Raw genomic sequence first — 15,410 nt, 5'->3', positions numbered from 1 at the left:
GGCATCATGCTCTTTGTTTTTATACTTTTGTCAGACAATCCAAGTTTGACAAAGTCATTAATAATCACAAGTGGAGCTCTTGCAGAGCATCATGGTTTAATCTCTCCAGAGGTATTGGCATAGCCAGGAATTTGTCCCATTTCAGCTTTCCACAGTGCCCCAATTACAATTTAATATTGCTTTGATACCACTTGTATGGAGTAGGTGACCACTTGGGTTCTTTTCACATGTGGGTTGGTAAGTTAATTGGCACTGCAAATTACCCTGAGCGTGTATGTGTTAGAATCAAGAAAAAGCTGCTTAGATGCATTTTTCTCTTGCTGAGCCTTACCAGTTAAGTACAATATAATATTGTAACTGCCAAAGGTACCAATCAGATTCTAGTTCAGTATTATTCTGGTATAATTATTTAATGTACGTTTGGCGTTCCATGCAGACTCTCAGTTTTTAAAACAGGCATTCAGTTATATTTTTAAACTATTAGTAGTAGTAGGGGGTTTCCTACAGTACACGCCACCGATGTCAACGAATCTCGAAACTAGAATGTTACTGGGCCTTCTTGTGGGGCGAGTGGCTTAATTCGCGATACAGTAACGGATTCCTGTACAGAGTATTTTTTCGCGTGTAAGGATCTGTACGGCGAGGTGCCGCATCGCTGCTCGGACAGGGAAACGCATCGACAACCAGGTGATTGTTAGTAGTGGTCGCGCTGCTGGGAAGAGAGCCGTACCACGGCACAGACGGGTGTCAAAGAAAGGTGACTGCTTCTCTTTACGAGCATTTCTGGATTCTTAACGTTGTTAGAAACCACCGATAATTAGACTGAGGAAACATTTAAAAATCTTGTATTTGGCAACAAATGTATGACGCTGCGTCGAGTTTATAGCGAGAAGAGCGAGACAGATTCTCCCCTGCCGGTAGATGGTTGGTTCCAGATCCCTGAAACCCTGAATCCGTTTCGGCTACTTTGTTGCCACATCACTGCCGGGTTAAAGGGTTGCAAGCTGAAGTTCCCCCTTTTGAAGACGTTGTGCCCAGGAAATTCATTTTACGGGATGTAATTTAATCCAGTATTGGCATGGACAATCTCTTTCAGTCCGTTCCGTTACTCGGCGGCGGCCGCTTTGTTGAGACGCAAGGGGCGGTGCCTCTGCTCTGATAGTCGATTGCTCTGCCTCCATCTCTGCCAGGAGCGCTGAAGACGAGGAGTATGACGGTGTGATGATTTGTTCTCCCTCGGATTGTGACATGGCCGAAGTTACGGCGGCAAGAGAAGACCTATTCTCACAACTTCTCCGGTGTCTCAACGGGCAAGAGAATTCTCCCGAATAACGCGGACTACAGCGCATTCGGCGTTCCCGTTTTGTTTTTCCCTTCGTTGATTGGAATGGCATAAGCTGATTTGAATCCTGAATATTTCCAACACTCAGATACCTGGAGGGTTGGAGAGAAAACCAATTTGTGGAAATGCGCAAAGCACAGTTTTGGATTTGCCGGAATTAGATTTTATTTATTAGGAATCGCTTGACTGAGACTATAAATATATATTAGGAAGTTATAAGAGGAGCTGGTTTATAATTAATATTTTATTGCAGAGTATTTATGTTTAATTGAAATATTTCAAAGCCATGATGTTTATATGGATGTGAGAGGGCGCCTCCATATACCCTGAGATGGTTCCAGATAGCGCCCACACTGCGTTTTATCTGAACTGGTGTCAAGAGAAAAACCATTCATCAAACTGAACTGCAAACAAAACCGAAAGAGGAATTTGTACGTTGATTTCCTCCTGACGTTATTTGAGACTTCTAAAGGATTAATTTATTGTTAATAGAAACTAGTTTACTTTGTAACTATTATTGAGAAACATGGACAAACGGTGAAACATTGCCGGGTAGACTAAGGTTGTGACGTTTCAGTTTAAATTTTAACCTCGTGTCCAGTTGGCTGTGTAATCAACTCTATAGTGGGCACCAGAATGAAGGAAGTTTGCAGGATTTGTGCCCGTGAGCTGTATGGTAACCAACGACGATGGATCTTTCACACGGCTTCCAAGCTAAACCTGCAGGTCATTCTATCCCATGTACTGGGCAAAGAGATATCCCGAGACGGGAAGCCAGAGTTTGCCTGCAGCAAGTGTGCTTTCATGTTGGACCGAATCTACAGATTTGATACAGTCATTGCAAGGATTGAGGCACTCTCCATTGAGCGTCTGCAGAAGCTGCTGGTAGAGAAAGACCGCATCAAGCACTGCGTTGCCAGCCTTTATCGTAAAACCAATGAAGAACCAAGTATCGACGCCAAAGGAGAGGACATTGCTGCGGACATTCCAAACCTACCTGATGTCCGATACCATGCTCTACTGCAGGATGATTTCGTCTACTCTGGCTATGAGTCGTGGACAGAACATGGGGAGGAAGCTGTAGACAGTCACAGCTGCCAGACTTCGGAGAGCACAACCTCCAAATCCCGGAAATGTCGCAGCTGCTCAGCCTTGCGTGTGACCGATGCAGACTATGAGGCAGTTTGTAAGGTCCCTCGGAAGCTGGCAAAGACTTGTGATCTCTCTGCCAAGTGTGGAAGTGTTACAGTAGGCAGTGTAACTGCTGAGGAAGGACTCTCAATGCCAGTCATTCATGAAACTATGTCTATGGGACCAAGTGAATCTAGGACTTCGATCTATGCTGACTCTCTGGACAAAATATCACCAGCTTCTTCTGTGGAATCTCTTGGAACAGCAGTAGAATCCTGCCCTGCACCCAGTAGCGATGTGACACCAGGAGAAAAAAGTGTGAAAGATGACAAGAGTCCTAAATCAGATTTTTCTGATGGTCCAGCACCAATTTCTGCTATGCACCCCCTTAAACTGGACTTGGTACTAAGTTTAGTGAATAATGTTGAATACAGACCAGTGCAAAGTCCAAAAGGCAGCAAGTTACCAATTCATGTTAGGGCAACACCACTGGGCTCTCAGTCAAGCGGTAGTTTGTGCGAAGGGATTTTCAGATCTCACGTGCAAAGCAGTAGCTATGAATTAATCAGCAAATGCTTAGAGCCTCCTAGAATGAATCTGAGCTTCGATGATATGGCAGATCTTGAGGACCTCCTTCAGGACATGCTTGATGAATATATTCCCATTCGCACACAGGTACTCGAAGAATGACTTTTAACGTTCATTTTCCCCTCATCTCAGTGTTCTGTAAATTATTTTGCAGCAGTCAATAGAAGCAGACCCTACCCTTGCAGACAATTTTTTCAATAACATTGTCACACAGATTTTTGATAACTATAAACTGAGCTTTTCTCTTCTTCATCTTTCCCGCTGAGATCCACTCCAGAAACAATTGTGAATGTGAAACAAATTGGACATTGAGTTGCACCAATGTCGTGGGCAAATTGTTTCTGTCTGTTGTAATAAGTTTCTTACATGAAAAATCGATACAGTTGATCCATTGAAAGATCAACATAGTTAAATCACAGAATGGTACTCTGTAACGAGCAAACATGAGGAAATCTGAAGATGCTGGAAATTCAAACAACAATATACACAAAATGCTGGTAGAACACAGCAGGCTAGGTAGCATCTATAGGGAGAAGCAATGTCGACGTCTCAGCCCGAAACGTTGACATCGCTTCTCCCTATAGATGCTGCCTAGCCTGCTGTGTTCTACCAGCATTTTGTGTGTGTTATGGTACTGTGTAAGCAAGTTTGCGAAATATTATAAAAATCTCTAACTGTAGTTGTTTCACCGCATTGCAATCTTCCTTTGAAGGATCTCGGCCCAAAACGTCGACATCGCTTCTTCCTATAGATGCTGCCTGGCCTGCTGTGTTCCACCAGCATTTTGTGTGTGTTGTTGCACCATAATAGTGTAGGCTTTTGTGCAAATGAAATGTCCTAGATGTTGTTTTCTAATCCTAGTGACTGAGGGCTTGGCACAGTTTAAAATACTGTATATAATTGATGCTCAGTGTTTACACTCTGTGGCCACTTTATTAGGTACATAGGTACACCTGCTTGTTAATGCAAATGTCCAATGATGTGGCAGCAGCTCAGTGATCAAAAGGTTCAGTTGTTGTTCAGACCAAATGACAGAATAGGGAAGAAATGTGATCTAAGTGACTTTGACTGTGGAATGATTGTTAGTGCCAGAGGGGTAGTTTGAGTATCTCAGAAACTGCTGATCTGAGATTTTCACACACAACACTCTCAAGAGTTTACAGAGAATGATAAAAGAAACAACAAAAAAAAACATTCAGCGAATAATGGCAGTTCTGTGGGGGGGAAAAATATCTCCTTAATAAGAGAGGTCAGGGGAGAATGGCCAGATGGGATCAAGTTGACAAGAAAGTGTTAGTAACTCAAATAACCACACATTACAACAGTGGTGTGCAGAAGGGCATCTCTGAGTGCATAACACTTTGAACCTTGAAGTGGATGGGCTACAGCAGCATGAACATACACCCAGTGGCCACTTTATTAGGTACAGGAGGCACCTAATGAAGTGGCCACTGAGGATAGTTTGACGTAAACAAACAAAATTGTACTTGAGTCATGTTGGTACTGGAGAATTGAACTCTGACTGCAGTGCTATTTATTTTTCTTTTACTCTGTATTATCGCAGTAAGGCAAGTAGAGTTGGCGCTATTAGCTGGGGGACTTTCTAAACAAGAGTTCTGAAGTTCTTGAGGCCTGAGCTAAAAATCTGGCCCCTGCCGACTGAAACCTCCATACAGCAAGGTGTAGCTTCCTGTGTCTGGTGCTCACTAGTGCCAGTTCTCTTGAGGATCTTGCCCATTTGGAAATAGATTCAGATTGTTCAAACTCATTTCATACTTCCCGAGGATAGAGGACCTACCTTTTGATGGGCTTTGATTAGAGCCTAAGAATCAATCATGCAAGGGAAAACCCTAATTCACTGTTATGTGATTTCTGTAGACATATTTGACCTGTTAAGCATTTCCATAGTGAATTAGATCAAATCTGTGGAATTCCAAGATCTATATGATTCAAAGCACAGGAGCCTGTATTGTTAGTCCAAGTCACCAAGGGAGTTCTGACTTCTTTTAAAGTTCTTTGATATGTTGAGCATTTCCAGCTATTTATAAAAATGAAAAAGATAAGAGCACTAAGTGAAGCTGCTTTTATAACCGTAGCACAGATGAATGACAGTTGTCATTTTCTGGTGTTTTGGTAGATGGGTCTCCGTTGCACTTGCTGTTTAAGAAGTAAATGACAGGCTGTGAGCACCTTAACAGATTAAGTAACATAATCTAGTTCCAATAATATGCTTTTAACCTATTTTTCCACACGTCCATTTATTAAAGGGAATAATGCATAATTTGGACATGGCTGGACCCAGGCTAGGTAGACAAATGGCATAACATTCAAGAATATTTGATTTTGAAATTATTACACTGATATTTTTATCCCTTTTTCCGTTTTTCAGTCAGTGTTCCTTCAGAATAGAGAGGAGTTCCTAGTATAGCCCAAATCCGACCCAGCAGCACTGAATGCCTGTGGGTTAACTGATGGTTAAGTGGGGTGGGCAGGAGCTGGGGTTGAAAGAAAAAAAATTGATATAAATGCAAAATCTTTCCTGCATCTGAGAGAGTTGCTGATGAGAGGTTTTCGTAAGTAGAAACTGAAATTAACACCTTCTAGTGCACCTTTTGGGCACTTTCTGTTCATAACTCTTTTCACAATGGGGCCAGCACAGTAACATGGTGGTTAGTGTAACATTGAAACAGCGCCAGTGACCCAAGTTTAATCCCGCTTCTGTCTGTAAGAAGTGTGAACATTCTCCCTATTACTGTGTGGGTTTCCTCCAGGTGCTCCAGTTTTCTGATGACGTACGGGTTAGCAGGTTGATTACACATGGGCATAATTGGGTGGTGCAGGCTTGTTGGGCCAGAATGGCCTGTTACTGCACTGTATCTCTAAATAAATAAATATAAATAATTACAGATCTTTTCAGTAAGCCTCTGGTGCAAATGCTGTGAGATAAACAGTGTATTGATTAGAACAGAGCTCAATGTTAGGTAATTCAAATCATTTGTTGCATTTTAAAATGGTACCTGGTGCAGTGACATTTATGAAACAATTACTGCTGGTGGTGCCCTTCAGCATATTCTAAATTTTCAGTCTTAACCTACTGTTTACATGACAGAGATGAAGAGATAAGTACCTCTATCATGCTGGCACACACAACTGCAATAGGATAGGAATAATTAGGGTTTTTAATGGTGGTCTATTCAATAGATTTGGCACAGTCTAATTTGTTGCCTGTTCTTTAGTGTGCAAGAAAGGGAAACTGCTTGATTGAAAACAACCCAGTACCTGTACTCACAAACAGGTTGGCATCTTTCTGTTATTCCAATAGCAAAGGCCTATTGAGGTTATGGTTCTCACCTGCTGAGCACACAGGTGTGTATTCTTTTTTTGTGTATCCGTGTCCTCCGATTAAATATTGCATAACCCCTCCCCCAATGCACCATTTACTGTGTCCCTCTCTGCAAATTATCTACTGAAAACGTTGTTGATGCTGAAGAACTGTTTATGTTTCAAGGGGACTCAGCTGTGGGGGAAAAGCCCTACACCCCAACCATAGAAAATGCTGTGAACGTTCAGCAAATTGGGCTACATTTGTGAAGAAATTTTCAATCACCTGAATTTGAGTTTGAAATGAACCAATGGTCTTTCAGCAACACTGCTACAGAAGTGGTGTAATATATTGTTTAGTTTACACCACGTTCTGTTCTTGTGGGTAATATTGTTTTGGGTTGTTCTTCCACTGCGACTGTAACTGTATGAGTCGTGAAACAAGTAGGTTGGAATGTGGGTGGGGTAATGGGCAACAGGTCAGCTCTGTTGAGCTAATTCTCACCATTCTAACTAACATAATGTAACACCTCAGCTGTTGGGATATTTTGTGATGTTATGAGCTTAAAAATACTGCTGATAATTTTATTTCATCAGAATCAGATTTATTGTCATTGAGGTGTCGTGAAATTGGCTGTTTTGTGTTGGCAGTACAGTGCAAAACAAAAACGATTATAAGTTACAATAATAAAATAAACAATACAAAAGAGGAATAGTGAGATAGTGTTTATGGTCTGATAAATCATCTGACTTGCAGTCCCTGTTTACATATTAATATTACTTGTATAGTAATGTTAAAGCCACGTGCTTTATGTTCCTTAACATAAATGACACTGCATTGCCCAGCACCTTATACATTTTTAATGCTCACTTATTTATCAGCTAGTCTGCTATATTAATTTGAGATGATGTGCTGTCACATTTGATCAACTTCATTGCCTCATATGGCATTAAACCATTTGGGCTGATTTGGACCCATGATCCATTGTGTTTTTCTGCACCATTAAAACAGTCTGTAAAACAGTGATGTATAAATGAGCAGATTTCAAAGTAGTTCCAGTGGCTCGTGAGGATGGGACTTCCTGGGAATAGTTTAATGTATTTAGTGCTAGATTTGAAGAATTAAAACACTACCATTTGCTGTGCTATATTTAAGATGTTACCTCCATCATTAGTGCCCATACCAGATAAACAACTAGATTGTTGGATCCAAGTCTGTGTTTTGGGCACAGATTTTTTTGAATTTACCAGTCTATTCTGGATGGAAAAAGAAGTGACTGTTGCGAAATAGTGAAAACATTTATTACCAAATGGAGCTTTGTATTGAATTGGGCTAACTGAACACTTTGCTTTGCTGAGGTATTTGACCAATTAAATCTTTGATCAATTGTTTTCCAGAATCTAATCGAAGAGCAGCAGCAGCAGTTGAACCAGTATGAGTCGGCGGCTGGTCAGTGTGTCGCCGAATTACAGAAAGCTCAGGTCCAAATATGTGGGTTGCAGGACAGAATTCAAGAGTCAGAATCTGCTAATAAGGTGAGCTGACATCTTATAACTGATGGATGTTACGATGTGAGTGGCATGCAGGTACAAATTTTTCTTTGACTAGTGCTGCTGCTAATTTGAGATGAAAACCAGTGAAGCAGCACGTAAACTCTTGTCATTTTTTTTCAGTGTCCCCTTATTATATAGTCAATCCTCGGAAACTGTGCAGAAGTATTTCCAGTGCCACCTGCAAGCATTTTATGGATAAACCTCAAAGGAATCAGAGAGGTTGCTACAATTAATAGCTGGGTAGTTTTTAATAGTTCATTTGAGGCATCACTCTTTTATTATCTCATTATCGAAAGTGTATGTTACCTCTTGCTTCCAAAAAAAGCCAAACCAGAACTAAATTCAAATGTTGTAAGCAGTGAAAAGAAGACACCTGTGTAGTATTGAATTCAAATTAAAAGCAATTAATGGTTTGTCACCTTCATTCTAAAAATCCAGTACTATCTTTCATGTTGTGTGGCAGTAGCAAGGTCATTAATATTTCCTGTTCCGGCGAAGAGCAGAAGTAGCTTATGTAGTTCGGATAAACAAAGAGTTTTTGAACAACTTTCTAGTACAGGTTTCCCCCGCAATCTGAAGGTAGAGCGTTCCTATGAAACCACTTGTAATCAGAAATGTCGTAAATCGAAGAAGCAATTACCATTAATTTATATAGGAAAAATTTTTGACTGTTCCCAGACCCAAAAAATAACCTACCAAATTAAAGCAAATAACACATAAAACCTAAAATAACACTAACATATAGTAAAAGCAGGAATTATATGATAAATATACACCCTATATAAAGTAGAAATATTGTAGGTATGGTGTAGTTTCACTTATCAAACTCGGGAAGACAGCAAGCCAAAAAATTTGGAGAAAAAAAATTGGCATGTACACGCATACGCACGTACACACGTGCTCAAACAACTGACTGCACAAGGCTTCACGGTCATTGTAGTCTTTCTCAGGGTAAACTCACGTGTAAAGCGGGTGTCTTTTTTTCATAAAAGCGAAAATCCTGTTTGGTTAGCGAAAACAGGTACTAATGTAGGTCTTTCGTAACGGTGAGCTGTCGTAAAGCGAATGTTTGAAAAGCGGGGGCCACCTGTACCTCATGCATGTGGTTAATCCCATTTTTCCATTCTCCCAGATGCTGCAGGCGAATTTAAATGAAATGGAAAGTGAATTGAAGGCAATGCGTAATGCAGCACAGAAGCAAGAACATGCTCAGCTGGGGCTGAATGAGGCTTTGAAAAACAAAGACAAGGAGGTAAACAGACACAGGTGGCAAGTATCACCCACTGAAGCAAAAGGATGTATCTAACAATTTACAGGAATTATAGTGTAAATTACTCAGGTCCAAGTGCACATAAAGTGCTCTTTGAAAATATCTAATGGAATCTGCTTCCTCCATCCTGTCAGCCAATAGTTGCAGATTGTAACAACCCCTCCTTTGGTGCAGTTTGGAAAATAACTCCCTACTTGACTCCTTGTTTGCTAATTATTCTCAATCTGTTCTCTGATCAGTTAAGATAAACTACAGATACATCATTATCCATTTATTAGGTGTCCACTTAACTTTTCCTGCTCTGGTAATTTTGCATTTGACAGGCAGTGCTATTACTAAGAAGTAATGTGTAAAATCTAGGTGCCAGTGCAATCTTTGTTAACTGTGACTGCAGTATAATAGTATAACTATTTTCAGGTTTGATCACCAATCCATCCATCTAACATTGTTGACTGATAGTGAACAGTTATGTTAATCCCTTTGCTTAATAGAAGTAGATGAATCAGAAATGTCCATTCATTAATAAGAGAAACAAATGGAAGAAAAGCATAAACAAAATTACAGATGTCTTCAGAAGATTTTCTACCTTTGCTATTTCTAGGAGAAACCACTATTGTATTCTTATGCCAGAAATATTAGTCAATGGAAGCTATCCCTGACAATGACTAAAAATAACAGCCTGTGTTATATGGATGCTTCTATTAGTAGAAATAGTTCCAGTGAGTTTTGTGATCTTGAAAGTCAAATCTCTCACTTTTTTTCCCTCTCAGATTGAAGAGCTTAATCGTGCAATTGATGGCCAGAATGAGACACAGGCCAAGCTAAGGGAGATGCTTCACAGAAGTCAACTTGAAAATCTGAAGGTAGAGAACAAGTAAAATAATAACATAAGTAATAACATTGAATTGTACTGAAACATCTTATTTTTGTTCTTAATATTCCTACTTGTGCCCTATCAGCTCCAAAACGACTTTCAAATTACAAATTAGCCAAGGTAATAATTGATATTATATTTGTTAATTCTCACATCCATTTACTAATATGCTAAAGTAGAGATACAGAACAATATATTTTATTCAAATTCATTTTTTTCACAAAAACTGAAAACCATGGAGCTCTTGGTTATGCTCCTAAATGTCAAAACCATCTACTTTGAAAATCAAAATTATTTTATCACTACTTCAGTGTACTTTATTTTCTATTTTTAAATTTTGGTAAATGTAAAAAGAGCTGCAACAGTTCAGTGGGTCAATGCACTGCTTAATGTATTCCTGAGTCTCAAAGACTGGAATGAATGTCCTCACTTGGAGTCTTGAATTGATTAATCTGACTGAGAATTCCCAGTTACCTGGTGTCAGTGGTGGTTCTAAATGAGCTAATGTCAGTTAGGCATGCAAGTTTGTTGATATCAGTGGAGATGGTCAGGTAAGATAAAAATAATGTAGGTGGGTGGAGAGGGGGTAGTATAGTTACCAAGATTCTGTTTCTTGTCTGCTGCCTGTTGATTCTTGCTGATGCTCATTCTCTACATTACTGCATCATTCCCCAAGTTTACTGTATTATAGAATTTTTTAAAATTCATATTTTGGGGATCTAGGTATCAATGGCAATGATAGCAATTGGTAGCCTTTCTGAACTTTCAGTGGGAAGATGGCAATGAGTTACCTTTCCAGCCCACTGCAGTCTTTCTGGTGAAGGTATTCCCTTAGTGCTGATGAAGAGAAACTTGATCATGATGGCATCTATGGACAGAGAAACAGTGTTTCAAGTCAGAGACCCTTTATCAGAACATGGAATAGACACAAGGAGTAAGTTTTAAGTTTATCGGAGGGTGAGGGAGGGACAAGGGAAGTATTTCTGATATGGTGAGGCTATTGCTGTTGGACCTAAGTTGTTGATGGAGTAATGTTGATGAGGACAATTAGAGATAGTATGATCAAAAAAAATGCAAAAACTTTTGGGGGAGGGGAACAGAGCATAAATTAAAACAAACACAGAAGTTACAAAATGTAATGCTGTAGATAGACCTGGAAGGCCAGGCTCTGCAATTGGAGAGAATAAAAGTGCACCAGTATTGTAAATGGGTGACTTGAAGCAGAACATGTTTATTCTGATTCAAATAGAGAAAGTGCATACTTGCAATTATAAAACTACAGTGTGCTCAAACAGATGAGGCGCTTTCCCAAGCCCGCTTCCCCTCTTTCCATTAACCCCCTTTTTTCAACTTGTGCATAGAACTCCCTAAGTTCTTGATTGTTTTCCAGCATTTTCTATTTTTATTACTCATTTCCAGCATCAGCAGTTGTTTTTTTTATGTGATTTCCGTTTCCCAAGAGTTGCTGTATTTTGACCCAGTAATGGAAGAATAGTTCCAAGCTGGACGATAATGTAGATCGTGATATTCCCATCCGTGTGCTGCCCTTGCTCTTCTTGGTGTTTGGAAATGTTGTTACGGTAGCCTGGGAAATAATTAATAAGCATGTGGTAGATGGTGAAAGCTGTAGCCACTGAGCACTACTAGCAGATCAAATGATAGTTGATAAGCCATGAATCAATTGTTGGAGCTCTAGTCATCCAGCCATAGGAAAAGATTTCTTTGCAATTCCTTTCTGTGCCCGGTAGATAATGGAGAGGCTTTTGATTCTGAGGAGATGAATCACTTACCGCAGGATATCCATCCTCTTGCATGCTCTTAAATTGGTCATAACACAATTATTCAAAGAGAATTTTGTTTCCAATGACTGAATAATTAATTTAAGTAGCCCTTATTTTAGGAAAGTACAGTAAGCATGTCATTCCTACTGATCTAAGTCATTTCAGCTATTTGTTTGGAGCAGCCTTTCTTGATCTTCTTGCCCTGGAGGAACCTTGAAATAATGATCAGATCTCAGAACCCCTCCTTAGAAATTATTATATCTACAGCTCACAGTGCATTAGTCTGATCGGTAAGTTGCAGATATAATAATCCAAAAATAATTGCCAATGCTCTTTTGAGTGGAGAATGAATTTTTAGCCAACCTTTCTTGGGTAGTTAAGCTTAGCTTACCTTTCTTGAAATTAATCTTTCTTTCCTTTTCGTAAATTTTAAAAACTCATAAGGCAAACATAATAAATTTCTGATAAATAACTGGCTTAATCCAAAATGGGATTTATTTTTTCTAAAGGTAGGCTCGGTAGATTTAATTTAAATGAAGTTTGTAAATTGATTTTAATTAATGCCATATATAACATAAAAATTTATTGTCAGTATTGAATAGTAGTTACTAAAGAACATAAGCCAAAGCATTATGAATAAAAATACAGTCTTAGACACAATTTTATACAAGACTTTGAAAAAGCATTTTCTTACTAAGTGACATGATCAGTCTCAAGTATAGTAGGCCTAGCACATGGAACCTTAACTTGCTTTTTACTGCACAAATACTCAATTCTGAGTCAAACGAGGTAAGCACACATAGGGTTTCACCTTCGACTGAAATGAGACAACTTCTATTTTTGCTGTTGCTGCTTATTAAAGTTTGCTCACACATGTGAAAAGTGTAGCAAAATGCTCATTGTTTTCCTATCCGTGGCAGGAATACCCTTCTTTCACAGAAATCCAGAACTTAACCACAGGCAGGTCAGTAAATTTCATCTTGAGTGCAGGATCAGAGTGCAGCTCACAAAGTTTTTCCTCTTCTCTCAAAGTCAAGTTCTCAAGCTGAGCAGAAGATTCAAAGAAAGGGTCCCTCACCCAGTCATACACTTGTGTTGAAAGGGAGGAAAAATACTGTTCAGTTTTGTTCGTCAGTTCCCCCTGGTGGTTTTCAATAAGACTTGAGATTTCTGATATCCTTCCTCACTCTCAAGCCCAAGCAGCGGTGGAAACATTTCCAGCTTTCCTTTTCCAAAGATTCATTTTCTTTTTAAATACAAGAATCTTGACACTTGAAGTCAAAACATTTTCTCCAGGGCCTTGTAGAGTACTTGTTCAACTGATCCATATGATGAAAAATATCTGTAAAGTAGGCGAGTTTCTGCAGCCATTCTTCATCTTTGCACTCAGCAAAATTTGGCCTACTGTTTTCTTGAAAGTACTCCTGCAATACACCTTTCAGCTCAAAAACCCTGTTGAGAACTCTGCTCTCAGAATTGTCCGAAGGCCTAGGCCTAGAATCCTCCTCTTCCATCTCACATCTCCTCTTCAAAAATCGCCATATTGGACTGGCAGACATGTCTATAAAACACAGCAGTTAATAAAAGGGGAAGTTGGGGGGAGATAATAAGGGCTGATGTCACAGCCCAAATTGGGCGAGTCCGTTCAATGCTCGGAAAATTCACTTCATGCCCCTCATCAGTCTACTGTCATCCCCTCTGTGCAATACAGTGTTCACCAATTATCAGCAGCCTCCCCTATCGCCCAGTCAAAAACTGGGAGTGGATTCAACCAAGTAAACACGGTCATACTGCACATTGCTATACTGGGCTGAGAGAGATCTAACAAGATTGTTAATGGAGCTGCTTGGTCACTGCCCACAACTGTAAGTGCTGCCATCGCACATCGCACGAAGTTGAAAAAAGCAATGTTATTTTTCTTAATCACATTCTCTTGCGGAAGCCCAGTTGAGAAACCCTGCTTTAGAGTTATAGGACTCTACAGCACAGAAACAGTAACTACAAGAGAACTGCAGATGCTAGAAATAAACCCTACAGCCTACCTTGTCCATGCCGAGCTGTTATTCTGCCTAGTCCCATCGAGCCCTCAATACCTCTCCCATCCATGTACCTATCCAAACTTTTCTTACGTGTTGCACTCAAACCTGCATCCACTGGCAGCTTGTTCCTCATTCGCACTGCCCTCTGAATGAAGAAGTTCCCCTTAAATAGTTCACCTTTCACCCTTAACTTATGACCTCTTGTTCAAGTCTGCCCTATAAAATGACCTGCTTTATTCTTAGAGCTTTTTTTGAACAACGGAACAATATTAGCTATCCTCTAATTCTCTGGCACCTCACTTGTCACTAAGAATGTTTTAATTACCTCTGTAATTTCTGCACTGGCCTCCCGCAAAGTCCAGGGAGACTTCTTGCCAGGCCGTGGGAACTTACCCACTCTAATTTGCCTTAAGACTGCAAACACCACCTCTTCTGTAATCCAGATATGGTCCGTGATCTTGTTACTGTTTTACCTCAGTTCTATACACTGTGTCCATCTCTCCAGTAAATGTAGATGTCAAACAAAAATCCATTTAAGATCTCCCCCTTCTCCTTCTGCTCCATGCATAGATGAACACACTGGTTTTTCAAGTGTTCCTTGATATCTTCTTGCTCTTCATATATCTATAGAAGTCCCTGGGATTCCCCTTCACCCTGTCTGCTGTAGCAACCTCATGCCTTCCTTTAGCCCTCCTGATGTCCCTCTTGTGTGGTCTGTTTCATTTATTACATTCTCCAAGTGCTTCATTTCCCCTGCTGCCTGTATCTGCTATTCTTCTCAACCAGGACCTCGATATCCCTCAAAAACCAAGGTTAACTTAACCTGTTAGCATTGCCTATTATTCTAATGTGAACATACAAACTGTACTCTCAATATTTTGCTTTTGAAGGACTCCCACTTACCAAGCATCCCTTTGTCAGAAAGCAACCTGTCCCAATCCATACTCGGTGAATCCTTTCTGGTGCCCTCGAACTTGGTCTTTCTCCAATTTAGAATCTCAGTCCAAGGGACCAGTTCTAATTATTATCTTGAAACTAATAGAATTATGATCACTACATCCAAAGTGTTCCCCTAGACACATTTCTGTCACCTGCCCTATCCTGTCTTGTTCCCTATTCGGAGATCCAATATTGTGCTCTTTCTAGCTGGGACCTCTATATATTTGCTAAGGAAACTTTCATGAACACATTGCTCATCTAAATCCCGCTAACTAATAGGAGGTACTAGTTAGCAGGGGTCTATATCAAATTAACATAGTCTTCCCTTTTTTATTCCTCAGTTCCACCCAGATAGCCTCAGTAGACAAGCCCTCATGCATGCCCTATATGAGCAGTGCCATGACATTTTCCCTGATGAGTAATTTCACCCCTCCCCTGTCAATCCCTCCCAGTCTATCATGTCTAAAACAATGGAGCAGTGGAATATTGACAGCAGAAATCCAAAGCAACACACAAAATGCTAGAGAAAATCAGCAGGTCAGGCAGCATCCATGGAAATGAACATTTCGGG

The 15,410-nt window shown here is 40.0% G+C and overlaps 1 protein-coding gene and 1 long non-coding RNA gene across 15 annotated transcripts in view; one reads left to right on the top strand and one right to left on the bottom strand.

The window, feature by feature from the left end:
* Positions 1–15,410, top strand: part of pde4dip (phosphodiesterase 4D interacting protein) — a 422,313-nt gene that overhangs the window by 275,848 nt on the left and 131,055 nt on the right. For 5 of the 14 annotated variants that reach the window (XM_073063244.1, XM_073063243.1, XM_073063240.1 and 2 more), the window contains exons 1-4: positions 956–3,148; positions 7,781–7,918; positions 9,069–9,188; positions 9,977–10,069. In XM_073063244.1, the coding sequence (XP_072919345.1) occupies positions 1,979–3,148; positions 7,781–7,918; positions 9,069–9,188; positions 9,977–10,069 (1,521 nt within the window). In that variant the 5' untranslated portion in view covers positions 956–1,978. Of the gene's footprint in view, positions 1–950; positions 3,149–7,780; positions 7,919–9,068; positions 9,189–9,976; positions 10,070–15,410 lie in introns of those variants that run through there. The other 9 variants (XM_073063237.1, XM_073063247.1, XM_073063242.1 and 6 more) reach the window with 6 other exon arrangements.
* Positions 9,182–15,410, bottom strand: part of LOC140737082 (uncharacterized) — a 42,510-nt gene continuing 36,281 nt past the window's right edge. Inside the window, exons 3-4 of the long non-coding RNA XR_012101053.1 lie at positions 10,872–10,948; positions 9,182–10,063 (exon numbers count right to left, since the gene is read on the bottom strand). This is a non-coding gene — a long non-coding RNA (uncharacterized lncRNA). The remainder of the gene's footprint in view (positions 10,064–10,871; positions 10,949–15,410) is intronic.

The sequence above is a fragment of the Hemitrygon akajei genome, chromosome 12 (genome assembly GCF_048418815.1).
Source record: "Hemitrygon akajei chromosome 12, sHemAka1.3, whole genome shotgun sequence".
NCBI classification, from domain to species: Eukaryota; Metazoa; Chordata; class Chondrichthyes; order Myliobatiformes; family Dasyatidae; genus Hemitrygon; species Hemitrygon akajei.
The sequence above is the reverse complement of the archived record's forward strand: the minus strand, read 5'-3'. Positions and strand labels throughout refer to the sequence as shown.